The sequence below is a fragment of the Chinchilla lanigera genome, unplaced genomic scaffold, assembly GCF_000276665.1.
Source record: "Chinchilla lanigera isolate Chin_1 unplaced genomic scaffold, ChiLan1.0 scaffold00010, whole genome shotgun sequence".
Lineage (NCBI taxonomy): Eukaryota > Metazoa > Chordata > Mammalia > Rodentia > Chinchillidae > Chinchilla > Chinchilla lanigera.
In genome coordinates, this window is record NW_004955411.1 from 16,352,403 (window position 1) to 16,376,163 (window position 23,761).

At 42.2% G+C, this 23,761-nt stretch overlaps 3 protein-coding genes across 15 annotated transcripts in view; 1 reads left to right on the forward strand and 2 right to left on the reverse strand.

Moving 5' to 3' along the window:
* The window catches only part of Ankrd6 (ankyrin repeat domain 6), a 151,504-nt gene extending 145,584 nt beyond the window's left edge, over window positions 1-5,920 (forward strand). For all 10 annotated transcript variants that reach the window (XM_013510763.1, XM_013510764.1, XM_005377752.2 and 7 more), the window contains 3 exons: window positions 658-771; window positions 1,379-1,505; window positions 2,824-5,920. In XM_013510763.1, coding sequence (XP_013366217.1) covers window positions 658-771; window positions 1,379-1,505; window positions 2,824-3,380 — 798 coding nt within the window. In that variant the 3' untranslated portion in view covers window positions 3,381-5,920. The remainder of the gene's footprint in view (window positions 1-657; window positions 772-1,378; window positions 1,506-2,823) is intronic.
* A 2,738-nt stretch (window positions 5,921-8,658) lies between these two features.
* On the reverse strand, window positions 8,659-10,511 carry Lyrm2 (LYR motif containing 2). The gene is given in 3 exon segments (XM_005415284.2): window positions 8,659-9,091; window positions 9,773-9,913; window positions 10,432-10,511. Coding segments are annotated over 3 exon segments (267 nt in total). The 5' UTR covers window positions 10,477-10,511; the 3' UTR covers window positions 8,659-9,010.
* A 2,236-nt stretch (window positions 10,512-12,747) lies between these two features.
* Mdn1 (midasin AAA ATPase 1) overlaps window positions 12,748-23,761 on the reverse strand; it is a 143,603-nt gene continuing 132,589 nt past the window's right edge. For all 4 annotated transcript variants that reach the window (XM_013510773.1, XM_013510772.1, XM_013510771.1 and 1 more), the window contains exons 94-102: window positions 22,177-22,340; window positions 20,820-20,909; window positions 19,196-19,311; window positions 18,518-18,692; window positions 17,291-17,364; window positions 17,079-17,193; window positions 16,150-16,213; window positions 14,932-15,074; window positions 12,748-14,249 (exon numbers count right to left, since the gene is read on the reverse strand). In XM_013510773.1, the coding sequence (XP_013366227.1) occupies window positions 14,061-14,249; window positions 14,932-15,074; window positions 16,150-16,213; window positions 17,079-17,193; window positions 17,291-17,364; window positions 18,518-18,692; window positions 19,196-19,311; window positions 20,820-20,909; window positions 22,177-22,340 (1,130 nt within the window). In that variant the 3' untranslated portion in view covers window positions 12,748-14,060. The remainder of the gene's footprint in view (window positions 14,250-14,931; window positions 15,075-16,149; window positions 16,214-17,078; window positions 17,194-17,290; window positions 17,365-18,517; window positions 18,693-19,195; window positions 19,312-20,819; window positions 20,910-22,176; window positions 22,341-23,761) is intronic.

Sequence of the window (23,761 nt, forward strand, 5' to 3'; positions counted from 1 at the left end):
GCTGGCTCCTGCTAATAGCAGTTCCGGTCTTTTCCTCCGACTATGACAAAATGGCGCTAGGTGTTCAGGCCTCCAGGAGATGTCAGATGGAGGCAGGCTCCCAGAGGGTGCGACTAAAAACGACAATCACTTGCTGTGTAAAGCAATTCCTTAGTCTTCCCACACCTTTTTTATACATGCTTTGACTACTTTTAATGTAGCACCAAAAATATCGGCTCACTGCGTATTCTGCTTGTTTCATTACCCCTTGGGCATCTGTTCATGTTTGCATAATTGGGTGAATAAGGGTAGAGTAAGGCTAATAGCTCCACATTTTAGAGAAAGTTTTTCCTAATAATAGTCTTGAAAATAATATTCTAAGGCTTAGAAAATTCATGTCTGCCTACAAGGTCTGCATTGCTCAAGTTGTATATTTACTGTGTCTTCATAGTCTCTTAAATCCATTAGGACTTTCACAAATGAGAAAAAGAAAGAACACTGAAATATGCTCAGGAATTCTGAAAAGCTAGCGTCCTAAGAACACTGTGTGAAAAGAGAACTGGGTTTGCTTGTGTGTTTGTGGACTGTTCTGAATACCTGAGCCTGTCCTCACGCATGGAGAGACCCAGGCCTGTCCTACATCATCTCACTGTGCGCTCTGTTCCCCTTGAACCCCAGATGCGTGTTTTGGACAAGCTGATGGTTGAGCGACTCTCGGCAGAGAGGACAGAATGCCTGAACCGCCTGCAGCAGCACTCGGATGCTGAGAAGCATGAGGGAGAGAAACGGCAGGTAAAGGCCAGTAGCTGTCTGTTTTCACTGAGGATTTACTTGGCTACAGAGTTAGAAGATTTAGACCTGTCATTGAAAATGCTGGGGCTGAGACTCCCTCCCAAAGCATTTCCCCTTATTTTTATGACCCCAAAATGTAGTTCACAGCAAAAAACCTGTAGTTTGGTCTGTGGCCGTTGCTGGATGTGCGGGCAGTCGGTGGAGACAGCATGTTGGGGAAAAGGACATCCCACCTGAGACAGCTCCATGTACTGGGCGTGCCCTGGCTGGTATGCTTGTCGAACATGGGTCCTCCCTGAAGGCATGCACTCAGAAATAAAAGATGTGCCATTTGTGAGTGTGTGAGAATTCATGCTCCTAAGCATCCAGAAATGTTTGATTTGGAAGGTTTGGCTGGCTCTAAGCCTCGGAATGAAGATTATAGATAGCTCATGATTTGGGTGCTACGTCTGGCTTATGGGTGAATGGGTAATGCACAACTTTTAGGTTTATCAAAATGGGTAACCTCAATTATCATTCAAAAGGGCCTCCTTAACTCATAGTCTTAATACTTCTAACTCACAATCAAATCCACTTGATTGTTTGTGTGCTAATTACTTATTTTTAGATGTCCTTGGTGGATGAGTTAAAAACTTGGTGCATGTTGAAGATTCAGAATCTGGAGCTGAAGCTTTCTGGGGACTCTAGGGCCTCCAGGGCTAAATCCACACCATCTACTTGCGAATCCTCTACAGGTAACCCATGTGCAGAGAGCGCCTCTCTGCTTAAAGGTAACGGAGCCCCCAGACTTTGTTCTCCCCAGCCTCTGGAGGCCAGGGCTGTGGAACAGTTGGACTGTGGAGTAGGCCCTAGAGGGAAATGGACCATGTTTTGTTCACAACTACGTATTCAGTTCCTATACAGTAATAAAGAATGTCATTTCCGTGCTCAAACATTTGAATGAAGAAGGAATAAAACTGTTGGTCAACAGTAACAGTGCATCAGGTGCAGTGTTGGTGGGATTGGTGTGGACCCCAAAGAGGAGGGTGATGAATGACCATCTGTCTCCCCAGCAGGGCTTTGTCCCTTGTCTGTTGCACCCTTTCCCCTATACTCTTCTTGATTGGCCTTTACTTTTGTCCAACAGTGCAAAACCTCATTAAATGGTAGTTCATATACCGAACTTGCCCCAGGTGCAAGAGATACTTCAAGCAAAGCGTCTTTATATTAGCTACTAGTGCTTAACCCAAATGGTTATTTCTTTTATTGGTACCTAGGGCCTTTGCACTGAACTATGTCCCCAGCCCCGACCCCCTTTTAATTCTGAGACAGTAGCTCACTAAGTTACTGAGTTGCCCAGGTAGGGCTCAGACTTACGACCCTCCTGCCTTAACCTCCCAGAGTGCTACACGTGCTTGCCACTGTGGCTGACTCGGTGGTGATAATTTTGAGGCCGCTCAGAGCCTTGTAACTAAGCTCACTGCAGCGCTCGGATATATCAAATGTTTTGTGTTCTCACTGCCTTTTCTGGAAACGTACTTTTATCTTATTAGTGCTAACAACACTGGGAAACATCCTGGCAGAGTTTTCAGGCGAAGGCTAGTCATGGGGCTTGTCCTGGAGCTTTGGGTATATGGAACAGGCCCACTTTCCAAAATGAAGCCTAAGACAAAGAAGCACACAGATCTTACAGAAATTAGAGAATGGGGTTATTTCTCTAATAGATAAATGTTCATTCTGTTTTGAGACACATGTTGAGCTGTCATCTTTACATATCAGAAGATGAGACCTAGAGCCTTTCTAAGGTAGAACTGAGACAGGAAAAAAGGAAAGCCTGGCGGATTTTTTGGCTTAGATGCGACCAACATGGCTAACACGGAGCTCATGAAAGTCCTGACGAGCCAAACTGACAATCTTGGGAGGTGAAGTAGGAAGGAGGGACAAAAAGGCAAAGAGAACCAGAGAGAATATGCTGATGGTATACAGGATCCCCAGGGCTCTCAAATGCCACCCCACTGCCACCTGGTTGTGAATGTGGGTTTGCTCTGATGCCTGTTCTCCTTCTGAAACCAGGTGTGGATCAATCAGTGGTGACTGCAGGCCCAGCAGCGGCGTCCGACAGTTCTTCACAAGTGGTTAGGCCCAAGGAAAAGGCCCCCAGCACCACTGCTCCCCACAGACTCCAGGAGCTGTCCTCCTCTGACTGTACAGGCTCCCGACTGAGGAATGTCAAGGTCCAGACAGCCCAGCTGCCCGTGAATGAGGCATCCAAGTGTGACCAGCAGGCTGGGCCATGTGTCAACAGAGGCACTCAAACCAAGAAGTCTGGGAAGAGTGGGCAGATGAGGCATCGGACCCAGCAGCCCAGTGGCACCTGTGGGCAGCCAGCAGCAGGCAGCGAGCAGACGGCCCCTCGTGTCCGCAACACTTCCCAAGCCCTGGAGCTTACCCAGTATTTTTTTGAAGCTGTTTCTACCCAGATGGAAAAGTGGTACGAAAGGAAGATTGAAGAAGCACGAAGTCAGGCCAATCAGAAAGCCCAGCAGGACAAGGCCACACTGAAGGAACACATTAAAAGTTTAGAAGAGGAACTTGCTAAACTGAGGACTAAGGTGCAGAAGGAAAATTAGGATATGGAGAATAGAACAAAAGAGAATTCTTGAGGATTTCTAGCTTTGCAACTGCAGAATAGCTGTGGCTAAGAAGCTGTTCATGTAACAGATCTGCCTTTTAAAAAAATCACTACTTTCTGAAATGTGCCATAGACACGCTTCATGTACCCTGCAGTTACTGAGAAGAGACATCAGCAATTAAGCTGAAACCAGGGGAAACTTGCTCTTTCAGGTTTCACTACAAACGCTAAACCTCAGCCCAGGGTCATCTGAAGGTCAAAAGCTCAGATTAAGCAAACTATGTAAGAAACAGAATGATGTGTAACCCTAAACCCTAAAATTCAGGATGTGTGAAATTCTAAGTCAAAAGCAAGAAAATTACATCCTTGTAAACTCAGTGAGTCATTCATATGAATACACCTGCCGTGCCTAGATAAGAGCGTCTTTGTAAGAGAGGTGGAGCGCTGAGACGGGCTCAGCCCTCTTTGTCAGAACTCCAGTCCTCAAAGTGGTGATGTTTTAACCAGGTCAGAATTTACCACATAGATTCTGAGTGGAAGGAGATTTTCATGACCTCATAAGATCCAGTATATCTTAATTTTCTGAAACGCCAAGAGATTATTTAAATGACAGGACGCTGGCTAACAGGACCAGAGATGCTAATGAGCTCAAATGAGAAAACTTCCAAAGATTTAATCATGGTTTCTATATTTTCGGCAAAAGAACAATCGCAGCAGATTAATGGGAAGAACATCTAGGTAACAAATACCTGCAACTTCTATAATCCACTCATAAACCTAATAATCTTAGAGTACCTTTCTGAGACTGAGCTACATTTTTTTTTAAGGTGTCCCTTTAAAGTATTTGATTTTAAATGGAGTTCTGTCACTGAAGCAGCTCGGAAACTTTCCGTGGCTTTCAGTGACTGTGTCACGGTGATGTCAGTGATGAGGTTTAGACACCGCTGCTCCCCAGCCTGACGGAGCCCTTAAGACTATACTTCAGCAGCAGTGAAATGAACACAGGGAAAAAGGCATCAGAGCAGCTTGGCTATGTTGCAACTTCGGATTTAATTACCTTTCAAGCTTTTGTCCTTTGATATGTGGGATTATCAGTCTCCTCAAAATCCCACACATGCTAGAAACTTCAATTCTGTTTCTATTAACACAAGACTCTAGCAGCTACCGGCCATAATTGTGAATAAAGTACTGCTCACTGAGCCAAAGAAAAACGACTTGTTGACATGAAAACACCCTGAAAAACAGTAAGCGTTTAGTCCCGTTAGCTCAGTTTTGGTTTTTTTCTGATGGGGGCAATTCAAGGATAGATAGTCTAGAAATGTAAGTCAGCATCACGGTTGGAGACGCTGCAGATGGAATGCATGTGATCTCAAGGTGATGTCGTGTTGTGAGCTGTCCTGTTCCTCAGCTCCACAGTAGGGAAGTCCTTCCCCAGACACTCACCAGCGTGATCATCTAGGGCTCTTCTCCCTTCTCAGCTCACTGTTTCCCATGCCGAATCACAGGCTTGTAGAGGTAGACAGTTCTAGCTTCAGTTTTCTCAGTCTATTCCCAAGATATCAAAAACTTCTGTAGGATCATGCTTCAGGATATACTGTCCTATTGGGACCTGCCTAATGTTCAAAGAGAGAAAATCCTGAGAAGTTCCATAAGTCATTTCCCAAGCGGGAGTTACTGTCATTTATCAGAATATATTTTCCTCAAGGTTTCCTTGTGAAATAGGCCATAAAGTGCTTTGATGGGAGTGTTTTGGTTGTGTACCTCCTGTCCATTAGGAGCGGGCAGCTTATAACTGTGAACCGGGTATTTTTGTCAAAAGTCACAACTAGGGAAGAGATTAGAGAGGAATTAGAAATGTCAAATGGACCTAGTCCGGCAGTCTCCAAGAGTGTCTCTTTGTGCTCTGTCACAGAAATCAAGAGAGGCAGGAAAGAGAACAGGGTCGGTCAGCTTTCTACTCAGTGGGCTGAAGTGTCAGTGAAGGCTATCACATGAGTGTTGCAATTTCAACAACTGTCAAGTCTTTTTTGTTCCTTAGCATTGTCAGAACAACTGCAGGTCTGGTATTTTTCTGTATTTTCCCCTTGAGCTATCTGCTACAATAAGCAAATGCCCCAAGTTCACTTTTCTGGAGAAACAGAACTATAAACAATTGATAGCCTGTCATCTAAGTCATATTTCAATTTGAGGCTGAAACTTCCAACAGCTGTGGGAAAGTGATGTGAAACAGAAAAAAACTGTGTATTACATTTTAAAATTATTAGTACATTATTACATTGAGTATACTAAATATATGTGATAAACTGAATGTTAGTTCTCAGCTCACTTTGACTTTGGGAACCCAAAATAAAGGAAATGATATTTTTATGGTTATACTTCTTTTTCTGAGTCAAATGTTGATATAACTGGGAAGCATGTTTGTCTTCTATTTAATATTTTTATCACCTTGAATTTGTGTCTGCTCCAAGTGTTAAATGTTGTTCCCAATACGATGGACCTTAAACTCATTAAAAAATTAAAATGTAACTACTCTGTTTAGCCTATGGTTTCATTTGTTGAAGTTGACTAAATTTTACGGTTCTTGAAAGAATACCTTGAGCCAGCCACACTTGTAAAAGTGTGATTTAGAGGAAATCCATCTGTCTGCTTTAAAGTTGAGATGAGGTGCACTGAATCAAAATAGAACTGCTGTAGCATGGCAGATTTCTCAGTACAGTCGTAACTGATTTAACTGTTGACCGTTTGGAAAGTACTGAACAAAGGGGGAGGACAAAATATCATTTGTACTATAAATAATATGTAAGCCAAGATAACATCATACTTTGACAAACTCTTGCTAATAGTAAATATAGTTCCTCTTGTGAATTATAAAAGCCAATTAAATATGATTTAAAAGGACAATTTAAAAAGACCTTCTGTGAATAAAACAAATGTTCATTTGTAATTTTAAGTGGAAATATTCTTTCCCTTTAAATCAAATGTGAACACCTTAAACCTACGAGACACAAAAGACAGAATGAAGTACTTTTCAAAAGTGATTTATTCTTTTCAGTGAATAAAAATAATAAACTTAATCCTAATATGATTTCGTAAAGGCCTGAATCAACCAGAGGAAATAGCCGGTAGTGATTTCTAGCTTGGCAGACTGACAATGTTTTTGATCACATGCAAGTCTGCTGGTGTGACTGCAGTAACACAAAGGACAGGGACGTGCTCTGCTTTCCTGCTATTCCAAAGTCATCTGTCTCGGGAGGCTCATCCACAGCCCTGCTTGTACCATGAACTTAAGGCTTCCAATCTGACGGCACATTTTTAAAGGGGAGAATGATGTGGAGACAAACAAATGGTGTGTACACAGTGCACGTGGCCATTTCTCTTGTTATAAAAGGATTATTGTTCACATGCATAGCTTCACAGTCACACATCTTAAACTTTAGGAACAAAAGTCTAACTCTCAAACAGGAGTACAGTTTATAGGGAAAAACCGTCTAATCCCCAAAACTGATACAGATCACTTCATGAATAAAATGTCTAACCAGCAGTTCTACGCTGACCACTATCTTAAGGACTGTGGTTTCTTACCTGAGAAGAAACTGCTAAAATGAATCTCTTTAGCACAAGAGAAGATTTGATCTCCAACTCAGAGGCTCAATCAAAGCATATAAGTGAACAAAGTAAACTACTTTGTAGAGATGAAGATTTAAAAACAAAAAAAATGGACATTACATTAATTTTAGCCTCTGGGAAAAAATTCAATTTTCAGTGTTTTACCTAATTCAAAAAACAACACAAACCCCAGCTTAAGTTCTCTTGGAGTCTGATATCTGCATCTTAAATTCAAACCACAAATGCTCAAGTTTGCATACACTCCTGCAAAAAGTCACCGATTGCATATTCCACAAAAGGATTTTTTTTTACATTCAGGATTTTAGGTGTATTTAGCTAGGTGTAGTGGCACGTGCATATAATCCCAGCACTCCAGAGGCTAAGGCAGGAGAATTGCTGAGAGTTTGAGGCCAGCTACAAAGTGAATTCAAGGCCAGTGTGAACTGCACAGCGAAACCCTATCTCAAAAAAACAAAAACAAAAAGGAAAAGATTATGTTTATGATAGACTATGTTTGAGTATGCAAGTCAACCATACCACACAAAGTATTTCCGAAGTATTCTTTATTCAAAAACTTAGGATGCTTCTCTTTTTTGCCAGATGGTTTTGCAACATATTAATGCTTCTTTAGGAGCCTGAAAGCTGGCTCATACAAGCATTCTGCATTAGTAGATTACTCTCTCAGAAGGGTATTCAGAAGTACTTTATGTTGTGAATTCTGAGGCTATAGGAAGTGGAGCTCTGGCATCCACACCTTTGGTTGGTGCTGCTCCTCTGGCTTACAGTGCAGTTACTAGGTACCATGTTTCATTCTGCAAAATTTTGTCTACATCTTCTGAGATTCTATATCTGGCCGGATTCTTGGATTAGTGTCTCTATCTGACCAGATTCTTGGATTAGCTTCTTAGCACTTCTCTGTTGATGAACATGACTTAAGTTTGCAGGACTGATAACCCAAGCACCTTTTTAAAACCCCGTAAGCTTTTACTTCCACATCTTTGATTAAATTAATTGTATGTAATAAATTTAATTGCTTTCAAAAGTGTCCTTAGTCAACTCTGGTTGTGATGTATTTGTCTCTGACGTAGTCTTCAAAATTCTTTGTTTTTCCTATACTTGGAGAAGAACCTGACACACCAAGGATTCTCCTTCAGGATATACTCCTATCCACATCGAAATTAAGGTAATCGTGGAAGTTTCACCCAGAAGTTACCTACAGTTTTCCCTGATCTTTTTGCTGTTTCACTGTGTTCACTAAATTCTTTTTGTTTTCTTTCCAGCAAAGATCCAGATTTGCCAGTGATGGGTTTTTTTGAGTCCTTTGGCTATCAAATCATGGAACAGCTGAACAAGGTACTTCAATGACCCTTAAGGGTAATACACAAGGATTTTTCAATAAGATTCCAGAGTGCCGGGATTACAGGTATGTGCTACTGAGCAATTTTGCCACATCTTCACCAACATTTACTTTCCTTTTTAATTACAGCCACTGTAGTGAAAATGAAGTGCTATCTCATTATGGTTTTTTTGGGTTTTTTTTTTGTCTTTTTAAGACAGGGTATCACTATGCAGTGCAGGCTGGCCTTGAACTCACTTTGTAGCTCAGGCTGGTCTCTAACACGCAGCAATCTTCCTGCCTCAGCCTCCCAAGTGCTGGGATTACAAGCATACACCACCATGCCTGGCTGTCTTTACGGTTCTGTTATGCATTTTCCTGATGATTTGTGTTGAGCATCTTTTCATGTGCAGCTGGCTATTTGTTAATACTTTTTGCTTCTTATGAAAATAGATGACACATTTTCAGAACATTCTAGAAACATTCTCAGAAGTCAGGTGAATTTCTCAGATCTAAAGCAGCTGTTTCATTGTGCTTTTCTTTGGTCTCTCTGACATCCTGTGCTCCACCTTCTGAAATTGTGCCTGAGTGCTATACACATCAACAGTTTGACTTGGCTTTGAGCTGTCCATTATCCTAAACTCAACAGAACATGAGTATTTGAAAATCCTTTGGAAAAATGCTAGTTAAGATTTTGCTAATGCAAGTGTTTTTTCTAACTCCTTCAGCTGGATATTGCCTTGAGTAATCATCATCCGGATTGTGTCCTGTATTAGAAAGTGAAATATGGTTATCATTCTATCTCATTAAATAAGGTATAGTTCTGCTATTTTATTTATAAAAGTCAAAAACCAATAGGGGTGGGCTGTGGGTGTAGCTCAGTGGTAGGGAATGGGTTTACTATGCACAAAGCTGTGGGTTCAATTCCAGCACCACACACACTCCAACAATAACACAAAGTCAACAGTGTGATTGGAACTGCTACACATTAGGAAAGCTAAAATCTATGTGGTACAGCATAAAAGCCAAGTAATGCTACTGTATAGATATAACTTAAAATTTTAAAATGTCATTTGAATAGAAATAAGTACCATTACAAGTAATGATCAAAATATACTGCCTTAGCTGGGTGGGCACCTATAATCCTTGGCATTCTCGGAGGCTGAGGCAGGACGATCCCAAATTTGAACCCAGCCTGGGCAACTTAGTCATTTAGTGAAAACCGATGTCAAAAAACAAACAGAAAAAGCTGGGGACGTAGCTCAGAGATTCAGTGCTTGCCTAGCATGTGAAAGGTCCTGGATTCAATCCCAAGTGACCCGCCCCTCCACCAAAAAAAAAATTATACCACCTCAGTGACATTTATATTTCAAGATGTCTACTAAATTAAAAAAATCACTGATCAATACAAAAGAGCCAAGCTGTTCTCACTATGATTTTGTTCTCACCTCTTCTGTGGCGCTTTTATTTCTTTTGAATTCTTCCCTTGCCCAGTTCTTCAGGTACTAGCGGTCAGACACATTTGGAACTTGCTGGAATGCTTGCAAAATCCTTCTGTAGAGGAGGAGAACTTGTTGCCTTCTCAGGAACTGTACAGGGGACAAGAACTGACATTTACAACTACACGATCGCCAGCTCTACTTTAGCAAAACAGACTGTAACCAGGCACTCTCTTTAGTCTTCAATTTTATAAAGGAGAAAGAAAAACTTTATTTTGACAGAAAAAAGTGCATTTGGGCGTTTATTGCTTATTGCTTATTTCCCTGTCAAACCTGATCAGGAACCTTTAAAATGAAGAGCTCGCCAGTGGGCAGAAAAAGGGCTTCTAAAAGCTGTCATAGCAACAGTACCTTTTCTAAATGAACACAGTTGTTCAGATTCTTTGTTCCTTATCGCAGAGCAGCCTTCACCGAGGTTATCGGGTAAGGAAGCATCTAGGCTCCGAGAAGTAAGAGGCTGGCCCGCCTCCGGCGCCCACCGTGAGCCCCGCACACTTCCCGTGGCTCCCACCGAGGGAAGCCCCAGCCCTACGCCCCCGATCACAGGCTGCAGGCTCAGGTTCAGGAATGCTGCTCTAGCCGGGCGTTGGGAAGTACTGGTACAGTACCTGCTTTAGCGTCAGCGTCCCTGGGGGTAGGCGGGAGGCGGCCATGTCAATCGGACCGCGGGTCTGGCCGGGAGCGGAAGTGGCGGGATCACTTCCTGGGTCAGGGGGCGGGGCGAGCTCGGTTTCCCGGGGAACCGCGCGGGGCGCCGCGGCGACCTGGGTGTGAGGGAAGCCCTGGAATTTGCAGTCCGTAGACTCGGATAACAGTTCGTGCATATAAGGACTTTGCGAGAAGGCAATAAAAATGATAAGGCATTGGGCACAGTTCTTAGCATGGGACGCAGTTAAGAATTCATTAAATGGGGGCTGGGGATTTAGCTCAGCGGCAAAAGCGCCTGCCTAGCAAGCGCAAGGTCGTGAGTTCGGTTCCCGGTACCGGAAAAAAAAAAAAAAAAAAAAGAATTCATTAAATGGAAGGTAATTTTTTGGGAGAAAATCACTATACTCATTTTGAGTCCTTAATGTGTATGTTTGAACGGACTGAAATGTTAATTTCTTTTAAAATTTGCATCCTGCACTTTCCCCCCTTTTCCTCGTCCTTTTTCACAAGCATTTGCCCCGTGGTAGTCATCAAGATCATTTGTAACACGGCTTTTAAATGGGCACCCCGTTGTGGTTTTAAGCACTTATATTAAAAAAAAAAAAAATCACGGATGAGGAATTGAACAAGCTAGGAGCTTTTACTTCCTGTTTTTACACTTTCTTCTTTCTCTCCAGAAACATTTTCTCATGCTAGACACAGTTAATACTGTCACAAGTTACATATACTTTCTGTCCTCAAAGATTAAGATTTTGGGCAGGAAATTGTAAGTTCAATGCAATGCCACGAAATGTTGCTGTTCATACTGTTGAATCTCATTCGTCCTGGGAAGTCTTGAAGTGTTTGTCTAAAAGACAAAGGAGCTAAGAGGACTCCACACAACACATGGACACGGGCGGATTGTAGGAACTCTGGAAGGCTGTGAGCAGATGAGTGGTGCTGATGCGGGTCCAGGGCCAGAAGAGAGGCAGGGAACCGCATAGGTTGGCCTAACTTGAGTAACAGGAAGCTCTGGAGGGATTTCTAGCTTGAGAGGTTTTATAAAGATCTCCTTGGATGTTGTGATTAGGATGAAATGAAGTAAGCAAAGATAATGACTACTTTGCCGAATACTCCACGGTAGAGATTAAAAGAGCCCCAGCTGCCCTGGTGGAGTCAGAGAACGGAGGGGATGATAGATGTGTTCAGAGGTATCCAGAGAAACATGACAAGACTGTAATCATGAAGATGGAGAGGGAAGCAAAGCAGATGTGTAGGCTGGCTCTGTAAATAGTCTGGCTGCAGGAGTGGCCAACTCACATGGGCATACTGGAGAAGTCTGGGATCAGATAAATGGTGCTTTTGAACAAAACACATCTAATGAGTGCTCAAGTAACAGCTCCAGCAGGTATCTGAATGTACAGTACAGATATGTATGGTATATGTTTTGAGCCACAAGGGACTGCATTTATGGTGGCGACCCCATAAGCTTCTATCATCTAAGTGACATCATAGCTTAGTTTTTACAGGTACAGTCTGTTATCCTTTCAATACAGTAAAAATGCCCAACACTGGATTTCTCAGAATGTATCCCAGTCATTCACTAATGACTGTAACTGGGAACGTAAGAGAGAAGAGCCTTGCCAGATGTCTAGATAGAAATTTTTGCAAGCCTTTTGCTCAGACAATGGTCGAAGTTGTTGCTAAAATAGGATTACATAAGCATGCAAAGTATTTGTGCTCTGCTGCCCATTCCTTAAATGTCGGAACTCAGCATCAGCTGCTGTGACAGCACTCCCTATTCCTATCACAAGTTGGCAGTGGCACTCTTGGGTACCCGCTCACCAGAATTCTTTCTTTCCCAAATCCCAGAAAAGCCATAGGAATCACTTTAGGCACTCCAGTTGGGAAGCCCCACCGTGTGTAAGACCTGCCCATCAAAGGTAAATAGACTGTATCACTGTCAGTGTTGCTGTCTTTCTCTCCCAGACCCAACCCTGCTGGAGGAGTACATTTTCTGCCCCTAGGACAGCTTGGGCCAATCAAATGTGAGTAGGGGAGAGGTCAGTTTGATTCGCCTCCGTGCAGTTCTGCCTAACTCACCCGTTTCCATCTGCCACAAAGCCAGCGAGGTGCAGCTTACCCACCAGAGACATGAATATGAGTGAGAAAGTCTTACTGTATTAAACCATTGATGTTGCTGGTCCCATTAGTTTGGTATGAACTGAATGGTCTGCTGGTCAAGTACGCAAGATCAATCCCCTGTCATATTCTATTAAGAATGATCACAAATGATCTCAATGGTGGTAAATCTTTTAATAGTTTTCAGAATATAAACTGCATAGATTTTCAGAATAAAAAATAACAATGATACAACTTCAGGTACATGCTTTAGGACACTTGGTTAAACAAGCAAGCTGCATGTGATGGCCACCGTATAAGGGTACAGGCTTCACAATGTAACTTGGAAACAGACACGGGGACAAGGACACAGATGCCTACAAAGAACATTCTGACAGAACATTAAACAGAACACAGCACACAGTTTCAAGTATTCAAACACTGCTTTCTGGCCAAGTAAAAACTGCCTCAAAACCACTGGTGTGTTCTGACTGGAAGAAAAAGAAAAATAAAGGTAGGGGCTTAGTTCTTGTGGACACGGCATTTCTTTTGGAGAATGAGACTGGCTCAGTCTAGCTTGAAAGCACTGGGGAATGATTCTTCCCCTAACTGTTAAGGGGGAGGAGGGGGAAGAACTAAAGAAATAAATTACTATAACTGGGACTATGGCACTGAGAGAGTGAAACAAAGGAAAAACCATCTTTCTGTCATTGCATAGTCTCCCGAAGCAGCAAATGTGAATGAAGGACACTGAAAAGCCGCTTCATTTTTACACAGCCCAAGGCTTCTTTGTTGATTACTCGGGCTACTGTAATGTGCAGCTAAAAATGAGAACACGTACACTATAAGCTTCCTGTCCTTGGAGAGAACAGAATAACCTTTTCACAATAAAAAAATGCAAAATCAGGCTCCCAGAAAACTGTAGACATCTCAGCCACAGGACAGCCTTTGGGTTCCTATCAAGAGCTTGCCATGGCAGGGCTTAAAGAGGATCAAAAGGGCTGCTCTCTTTATTCCTCTGTCCAAAGAACTGGCATGGTCCAGTCCCACTCTTGCGGCAACACCTCCTTAAGGAAGGTGCCCAACAGTCGGGTACGGGGGCACACGTCTGTAATCCCAGGTACTCAGAAGAATCAGAAATTTGAGGCCAGCCTGAGCAACTTAGTGGGACCCTAAGTCCAATCCCCTGTACAGCCCCTCCCTCCAAAAGGATGTTTAGAGCCTCTGCAAGGAGACTGGAGGGGCTGGGTTGTAGAGAGGGCGTCAGGCTCCCCAGTTAGGCTCCCACTGCCCCAGATTTCAAAACGAGCCCAGGAAAAGCACAGAGCCTGAGAACTCTCTGAGCTATACTGGGAAATAAAAATAAAATGCGATTTTACAGTGGCAAGTTCAGAAACAGTTGTTTTAAAAAGGAGTAGGGACCACCTGGGTATGATGTCACTTTCTGAACGTGGTTCATACCGTCTCACTTTGGACTGCGCTTGCTGTACTATGGGTGGGCAGAGGCTGTCACCAACTCAAACCATTGTCTGAGGGCATCGCTGAGTGTCTCAGGAAGTGCGTTCACGTCTCGAAGAATGATATAGAATGGGAACGGGAATTCCTCCATGTAGGATCGGATTTCAGGCATCTCTCCAGGTCCTTTGAATATTGGTACTTTAATGTCCAAGATAGAATCCTGTTGCCAAAGTATTTTGTAAGAAAAAAGGAAAAGTCAGTTGTCTTCTCTGATCTCTTTCGCTGACAATTGTCTCCCATGTCTTATCTCTACATGTGAAATTACCCTTAATTTTCGGAACGCATTAAGGAGGCAGATGTCTGAGCATCTGTTCCAGGAGAATGAAGACTTTAAAAGGAAGAGGGATAAACGAGAAATCTACCTTGTCTACAATGGTGTCTCTATTCTCCATAGGAAGAATTCCCAGTAAATCTGTCTTGCCTGCAGGGACAGTGCCTCCTCAGAAACAGAACTGCTCTGCTCTGAGGACTGGTGAGATAGGGTGGGAAGGCCAGTCTTCAGTAGCAGGAGGAGCCCATTATCAAGGCTGTAATACCTGCTATACAGAAGAAACTGTGACCCAGAAGACAGATTATCGAGTCTGTAGGAGTCGTGGCTCTCCTACTCATTACCTGTAATATTTCTGTGTTGCTGTCCTTCACTTAGTGGAAAAACACTCCTATCTCATTGAGTTGTTGTGAGTATTACACAAAGAATAGTATTACACAAAGAATGGTGCCTGACAGAACACCTCGGACACTAGGAATTCTCAATATGATAAAGCAGCCCCAACCTGTATTTCAAAACAGGCTGAAGGGAATCCCTTTATCTCCAGAAAATGTGGCTTCTAGCAGTCACTCACCCGTGAACTGGGACTGTCCAAAACAACAAAAATGACAAAGATGTTAGCATTCCGGGCAGCCTGAACTGCTGCCATGACTCTTTCTTTGCCCTCGAGGAAAAGGCCTCGTCCATCAGAGACTATCAGGAGAAGTTGTGCGGTTTCTATATTAGATGTGAGAGGAAAAAAGGGAATAAAATGAAATCATTTAAAAAAACTCAAAACCACCTACAGTGTGGCAAATTAGTGTAGGCTTTCTCTGTACTATTAAGACCAAACACCTCTGAACAAAGGAGACCTTTGATGAAATCTATTACTTAGGAGAGAAAAGATGTATTAAACCTCTGTCAATGTGGCAGAATTTCCCAGGAGTGCTTTCAGGCAATGTCAAGTGTAGATCAGCGGCACTTGTAGATTAACATACATCAAAACATGTTTATGACTGTGAACCATATGGACAAGTACTGAATAAGCCAAAAGAAGGAAGTGCTCAAGACAGAAATGGAGAGTTTTACATTTTAGTTGTCTATCGCCTGATTTTTGTCAATTCTTTGTACCTATTTTGCTTAATACTGACTCATTTAAACAACTTACATAAAAAGGAACTAGAATAGTGAGTAAAGTGTTTTAAAATTTTTGGCTACATGTCTGTAGCCAAAGATTACTGTGCTTGAAGGTGGCCTCAACTTAGGTGTGAACCACCTGCTTCAAAGAGGATGTTTCTGCATGACAGTATCAGGACTGAGCAATTTTGGAAAGAGCATGGTATGTTTCAAATCCCAGATCAATAATAGATGGATTCTCTGGTTTCTGAATCGCATCCTTCTCCAGAGCTGTCTTGGTACTGAATTCCACAACCCTGCTCCTTTCTCTCCCAACCTCCGACCCAACCTGTCACAGAAGGGTGTATCAGCATCTGGCTTACTCGCTGATCACAAGCCTCATGGCGAGGGGCTCAGCAGAAATTTCTGAATGAAGAGTGAGTGAGGCCTAGCGGTCCTCTATCTGCTTGTCTTCCCTGTGCAACACATACTTTTTTTTGTCTTTTTGAAATAGGGTCTCGCTAGGCAGGTCAGGCTGGCCTTGAGCTCACTTTGTGGCCTAGGCTGGTCTCAAACTCACAACGATCCTCCTGCCTCAGCCTCCCGAGTGCTGGGATTACAGGCATGAGCCACCACACCCGACACAGCACATACTTTAAATGATGGTGACAGACACAGAGAAAGAAATGCAGCTCACCTGGACTCATGTTTTGTGAGAAATGCTGAGCAGCTGCAAACATGCTGGCTACAGACTCTAGAAACTGAACCAACAAAGATAATTAGGAAACTGGTAAGCTTCTTTTTCCACCACCATAAAAACAAATGACTTGAGACGGAAGTGAGTATTAGGGATCTAGCTTGGGTTAATAAGCAACAGGCTTCCCCACCATCCACCTGGAGTAAACAAAGGATGATCCTTGTACTGAATAGCATTTGTCCTTGAATGCAAGAATAGACAGACATGTTGTGGGCTATCAAACTTCTTGTGTTCTGAAGTATACCTTAAAAGAAATATTACTCCCTAGAAATAGGAAGTCTGTAATGTGAATATCCATGAACAAAACAGCTGTCTTCTCTCAAAAAAATGAAGGCTGGGGATATACCTCAACGGCCCAGTGCCTGCCTGGCAAGCACAGGGTTGTGAGTTCGATTTTTGATACAAAAACAAAAAACACGAAAAATAAAATGAGTACAAAAGAAGGTAAAGCAGGAACTAGAAGGACAGAAAATATTACCCCTGCTGTTTTGTCATCCTGAACAAATCACTGGCTTTATCTCATGTTATTGCTTCTCTCGCCTACATGGGAGAGGGAAATGCCCTGATCCACCTGATAGGACTGGGAGATGGGTTTGTTGTTGCAAAATGTTCCAAACCACTCAAATACGGGGAGCCAAAAATCAATGGTGCCAAGTCATACGATCTCTGAGGAACTAAGAAAAGGCGAGTTGCACCTTTGTTTATAAAGGATGCCAAAGAAGCTTCCATTACAGTACGCCAGCCAAGGTTTAAGACTATTCATGTCAATTTTTTTTTGTCCTAAATACTATAGGGGGTTGTAAAAATTATGTCTGTCCAACATCAGCTTATAAATAACTGTGAAAAAAAATTTGATTTCATCAGCATACCTGAGCAATCTTAGTTTTCTTTTGTTGGAATTTGCAGAGTCGTAGAATCTGGGCCCCTGAGTAATCACTGAACTGCTCATGGAACGGGTGTAACAGCTTGACAGACTCACCAAAACTTGGGGGAGAAAACCAAATACAGTGGGGGTTATTTTTATCATGACATCAAACTGACAAGGCTGTGAAAAGGGTTTCCCCAGTGTGAGCAATCATACCTGCACACTGCAATCTGACCCACTTCCAGGAGGGTTAGAGCGTTTCCAATCACAGCCAACGACTCAAACGCAAGCTATGAAACAGAGAAAGGTCTAAGGAATCGGAAAGCCTCTCAGACACTTTTTACCATCAAGATGCACACAGGAAACACTTTCGTATGGTACACAGGTATTACTGAGGCTTCAGGGGTCTCAGGTCCTCCTCAGCACCACAGATGCTGAAGCACAGAATCCATTAAACGGGTAAGAATGGTTTTCCAAGAAGTCATCTTAGTAATTCTGATATCTGTGGCCCCATAAAATAACATTTTTTCCTTCTGTTTTGGGAGGAGAACTATAAAAAATAATTTTTTATGGGTAATAAGTTTTTTTTTTGGTCTTTTTGAGACAGGTTTTCACTATGCAGTTCAGGCTAGCCTTGAACTCACAGCAATCCTCCTGCCTCAGCCTCCCAAGTGCTGGGATTACAGGTGTGTGCCACCATGCCTGGCTGGATAACAAGATTTAAAAACCAATTAAAATTCAGGTAGTAAACTCAATGTAGAATTTGAGTTAGTTGAAGCAGCACTAAGACGAGTTGCTATAATCTTGATTTTCTTTAGAAAAGGAAATCAGCTTTTAAAATAAATTGCTCTGAAGTCATATAGTAATTAAGTGGGAAGCTTAGGGGTGTGAACCCAGGCTCAGAGGTTACTCCTTTCCCAGCAGAACATACACATTTTAGGTTGCTCACAGGCTTATGCTGGATCACAGCATCACTGTAAAAACTGACAAACATCTCAGTGCCTATAATGGTGGCAATGTAAGTAATCCTATTCAGGCTCCTAAGCTTTGCCAACGTTAACAGAATACTAACTGTGTATAATTTCAGACTAAATAAAATATACATATTCAGAATACATTTTTAAAAATCAAGCTGTACATATTAGTATATTATGTACATTTTTAAAGAATAGTTTCAATACTGCATTACTGCACTTTATAGAAAACAATTGGATTTACTTAAAATGCAGGTAGAAAATAGTATGGTTAAGATCTAAAACAATTTAGAAGACTACAACAGTAAGGGACCAAAATAATTGTCCTTTTGAACTCGAAATTCCTAGATCTTCTCAAACATGTTTATCATATTTTTTGTTAGGCCACAGTTAAAACATTTAAGATAGCCCAGAGAATGTGGTTTGGCATTAATCTTCCATCAGATTGCTATACTTTTCTCTTGCTTACCTGTTTGGTATGGTTGTCTACCATACTAGAAGAGTCATCAATGGCTAAACAAATCTGATATTGGCGTTTACTGGGCTTGGTCCTTCGAAGCCAAATTTTGTCTTTCCGAAACTGACTGGCAATGTATGGAATGACCTTCCGCATGTTCAGTCGCTTCCCTGTTCGATAGTCTCCTCTATCAAATGTACCCAAACAGGGCAAAGATCACATTAATAATATCTTAAAACACTACCAAATAATTAGTCCCATAGCACAATTAAGAGTTCTTATCAACTGAGGACACAGGACCACTAACTTCCTCACCACCAGTGAGAAACATTGACTGCCGATGTTGCAATAAATTGTGCACTAGATATGAAGTTTTAGATTCTTTTTTATTCTAAACTATGGCTTTAGACACAACTTTGGAAAGATCTAGGTGAGCAACACAGCAAGTAGACAAGAGAACTGCAAAGGCTCAGCTAGTTTCCCATCTGGTAGGAATGGAGATGGGAGACTGTCTTCATAACCAGTATCATAGAAACCCTCGTGGTAGAGGTAACGGGTAAGGAAGGCCCATGGTGCCTGTATGGCAGAGCGGCAACCTAGAAGCCAGCACCATAAATGGCTCATTGCTGAGCTCTAAAGCAGTACTATCATCGTTTCAGGTAATGGGAGGGCTTCCAATGGAAGACTCACTTCAGCTTGGCTGCCTGGGTGGGCTCTAATATGAGACGAAGTTGTTCACATAACTGCTGTGAAAGAGGTGCAGTGAGGATCACATAACTCTGCCACATCTCAGCTGCAGCCTTCTCCTGTGACAATGACAAAAAAGGGAGATAACCTTACAATATCAAAGCCAACCAAGTCATTCTAGCAAGATGAAGGCAGAAAATAACTTGCATAAACCACCTCAACAGACGCACTTTAGAATTTCTCTAAGCAAGCTGCTAATTCACTTGTTTAAAAATGTTGTCTCTTCCACCAAAACTAGACCCACAGTTCAAAGAATGAAACAAGGCAGTAATTACTGGAATTTATGGCCAACCAAATCGATGCCTTATTCGTATCATTTAGACTTTAACCAATGTGAGCAGATGTGAATGTGTAGTTTTGGTGCCAGCAGGCCAGCTACTTATTTGTAGGCTCTCAGTCACGTGTGTTTCAAAAATAGGTGACAAGTGCAAATCCCTCACATAATACACTTAGTCCCTAGCACAAAGCCCCATGCTTTCTCTACTAGGACAGCACTCAACACACACACACAGTAGGAGTAATAATATAAAACATACACACATATTATAATTTTAGGAAGCAGAGTCATTAAATTCCTGGCAGATCCACATGGCCAGCAATGAATTGGTGGACGCATAGTAGACTCTTGCCCAGCTTTTCAAACACTGTCATATATTACCTACTTGACGGGGCCAGCAACACAGTTAAAGGAACTAGACTTGTTGGTTTCTCTATTTAAATAAAGCTATGTATCTAGTGGGAAAGTGTGCAAAAGGTAATGGATAGACTTAGGCTTTGGGTCTGTAACTGTATTCTCCATGTACCCAGTCCCTAGCACAAAGGCAGCTGGAGGTAAGGACCTAGTGAGTTGGCTATGCATTAAAAAAAATTTTAGTCACACTTATATGAAAAACCCAGAATAAACATACAGAGCAAAATGAAATAGGAAGTGGGGAGACAGATCACTCTCAAATGGGAAGGGGGATCAAGAGATAAAGGGAAGGAAAAAGACGAAAGAAAGGAACTGGATGTGTCATGCATATGTACAAACTCCACACAAGGACTGTGAACAGTGTGTACTGCAAACATGCACAGAAAAAGGGAGGAGGGATTGGAAAAAAATTAAGCTGTTACATACATGTACCACTTTCCCAAAAGGAATGTAAACATTATATGCTACACAGATGTACTAATAAAATAAACCCGATAGTGTTCATGTTAGCCAGTCATGTAGTAGCAAGATGCATAGCAGTATTATGTCCACTGAAGGAGTCAGAAAATAGGTTCACAAATAGTTATAAGTTTGATAGTTCTACAGATGAACAGAAATACTTACATAAAAGTACATTCACAGTGTACCTGCTCTCACATTAACTGCATGACTGTTACTCATTTTTAGAGTCCAATATACAATCTACCATTTCCAATATTCCTTTCCTAATTGATAAAATCTCAGACAGCTAGACCTGTGTTTATAGTAAGTTTTAAGTTATCAAGTTTACTCGAAGTGGTTGTTTACTTCTTCCCTCTAATAAAGTATGACTCATTAGTGGGAAAGGTACTTAGGAAGAAAACCCCAGTGACTTACTTCTTCTGCATTTCCAGGTTCATGTAGCTGCCAGGTTTCCAGCTGTCTCTCCAGCTCCTGTCTTAGCTCACTGGCATCTTTTAAAAAGGGCTAAGAAGAGAAAGCCACAGATAAGAGGTGGCCGAGGTTGGAATCACCAGGTAATCATTAGCTGCCTTCCTCCCTGCAGTATGAACTTGGCAGATGCAGTCAAATGCCTGAGACTCAAAACTTAAGCAAATTTAACAGCGCAATGAGAGGATGCCAGACAACTGTTCTGCTCTCCATTCTAGAGAAACAGTGTAGATTAAAGGATGCCTTCTTTTTTTTGTTGTTTTGTTTTGTTTTTGGTTTTTCTCCGGTACCGGGAACCGAATTCACGACCTTGCGCTTGCCAGGCAGGCGCTTTTGCCGCTGAGCTAAATCCCCAGCCCTTAAAGGATGCTTTCAACACCCCAGTCAAACAAAAACCAAATCTTAACTCACCAATGATGAAAATGGTCCCTGATAAATCTACACTGTCCTTAAATCAAACTACTAGGGGCAATAACTTAAACATCTGCAAATGTAGGCATTATGCGAACGTTCTTGTCACTTCACTATCATGAACTGTTAACTGACCCGAAGATTCCTCACAAAGATCTAAGAGCAGAACGTGAAGGCCAAGGACCAGGGCCATCATGATAGACAAGTCAGGGCACTGTAACCATTCTGGTTTATACCGAGATCATGGCTCATATTAAGATGTGTCCCTAAAGCCTCACGTCACAGGCAGGATCTTAGAGATGAGAATGAATTATGGGGGCTTATTCGGAGGTGAGTCACTGCGGGCACGGCCTGGAAGCTTTTGTCTTCCTTAACAGCTCCTCCTTTTCACACTCTGCTTCTTGTCCTTCATGCCACGCGCAGCTTTCCTCCGCCATGCTACCCTACCTGGGCTTGTGGACTGAACTGTGAGCCAAACAGTGCTCGCTTTGGGAGCACATACACTAAAATGTGAGTCGAAGTAAACCTTTGCTCTTTTACTTTATGGGTGTTGGGTATTGTGTCTCAGTGATGAGGAAAGTGACTGAGACAGTGACCCTGGGGTTAACTGCTGGAACAGTGTCATGTGCTTAAAGACTTGGGCAGAGGGAAGGTTATAGCTCACCGGAGGAAGACTTGTTTAGTATGCTTGATACCCTGTGTTCAAATCCTAGCACTGCATAAAACACAGAAAGAGCACTTGTATATTCCAGTAATATTTTTGAAAATTCGATAAGGACATGATACCCTCTAGACAACAGCTGCTCCATAAAGCTCTAAAGACAAAGATCCGAAAGCAATTTAAACTTGCTGCTTTAATAATCTGCAAAAAAATTTGTGAAAGTTTCAGCACCTGGAAAATGGTATCTATGAGGAACTGATGGGCTGTGTGAATGGTCGAATCTTGGCTTCTTTCTGGCTTCTTGTCCACTGTCTCACTTTCGGACCCGTCTGTCTTGGGGTCTTTGTGCTCTTCTGTTTTAATAGTCTGGGTCTCCATCTCCATCTCATCCAAGCCTATTTTCATAGAAGGACATAGTTTCATTTATTATGTTAAATAACATAAACAGCCTTTACTGTCGCCTAACAGTGAAGCAAATTACACTCATCACATTTCCACACGTTCTTTTTTTTGTCTTTTTGAGATAAGGTCTCACTATGCAGTTGAGGTTGGCCTTGAACTCGCAACAATCCTCCTGCCTCAGCCTCCCGAGTGCTGGGATTACAGGTGTGCGCCACCATGCCCGGCTCTCTGAGATAGTTCCTGCTCTCTGAGATAGTGACTGCAAGTTCTTACTGACTTCCCCACTCCTCACCCTGATATTGAAAGCAACTGTTCTGGGGAGAAGATACAAAGAAGACTGTCGTTTGCATTAATAAGTCATAAAACTGCAATTCTTTTGGTTATGTGCATGTAGAACTTTGGTAAAAATGGAAACTCAGGGGTGGAGGGTGTAGCTCACTGGTAGGGAGTTTTCCTATCAGGCATGAGGCCCAGGGGTCTAATACCCAGGACTGCAAAAATAAAAAGCCATTGTTCCATCTTATAGATAGGGAAAATGAGGAAAAGAAAAACAGCAATTTGCCTCATCCCATAAAGTAATAAGCAAAGCTAGAGTTTTAAGTTCAGGGAAATCTAAACTCACAGCTCTGTCTTTCCCACTATAGTAAATGGCAGGGCACTGGACAGTGTTTACCATTCTTAAGGACAGATATTCAGAAAAGCTTTTGAATTCTTTTGATTCTGCATTTACTGCATTTCTGATAAAGCTGATATTTGCTGTATGCATGCCTCTTTTAAAAACAAACTATCTGGTAACAGGATTTGGTGAGTGTTACAGGTAGAATCCAAAATGCCCCCCAAAGGGCACGCTATGTTGGAGGTTTTGTCATTACTTGATGGGCTTTTAGAACATGATTTGAACATGAGGTTCTATCTTTTTGAAGGAGATTAATCCATTCACAAATTAATTAGCTAAATGGGCTTATTACCCATATGAGGTGGAGCCTACCTGGATGAAGCAAGTCACAAATCCAGGGATTGTGGCTTAAAGAGTATTTTTCCTTGCTGGCTCCTTTCTCTCCGACCCTCTGGCTCTTTTCCTAGCTGCTTCCTGACTGCCATGAGAGTAGCTCTCCTCTGCCACACTTTCTGCCATCATGTTTCTGCTTTAGACCCAGCAGGCCAGGAACCAAAACCTGAACCATGAGCTAAAACAGAGCTTTCCTCCTTGTAAGTGGTTTACGTCAGGTGTTCTGTTACAGTGACAAGCAGCCCACTAATGCAATTAGCAATGAAATGGAAACTTGTTACCTTCTCACATTCACGTTTTTCTCACTGTTTCTTTTAATAACCTCAGTAATCAAGGGTACACCTTCCCATCACAATTGTGCTAAACATACCATTCTATATTCTTCTACATATTTTTAAAGACTGA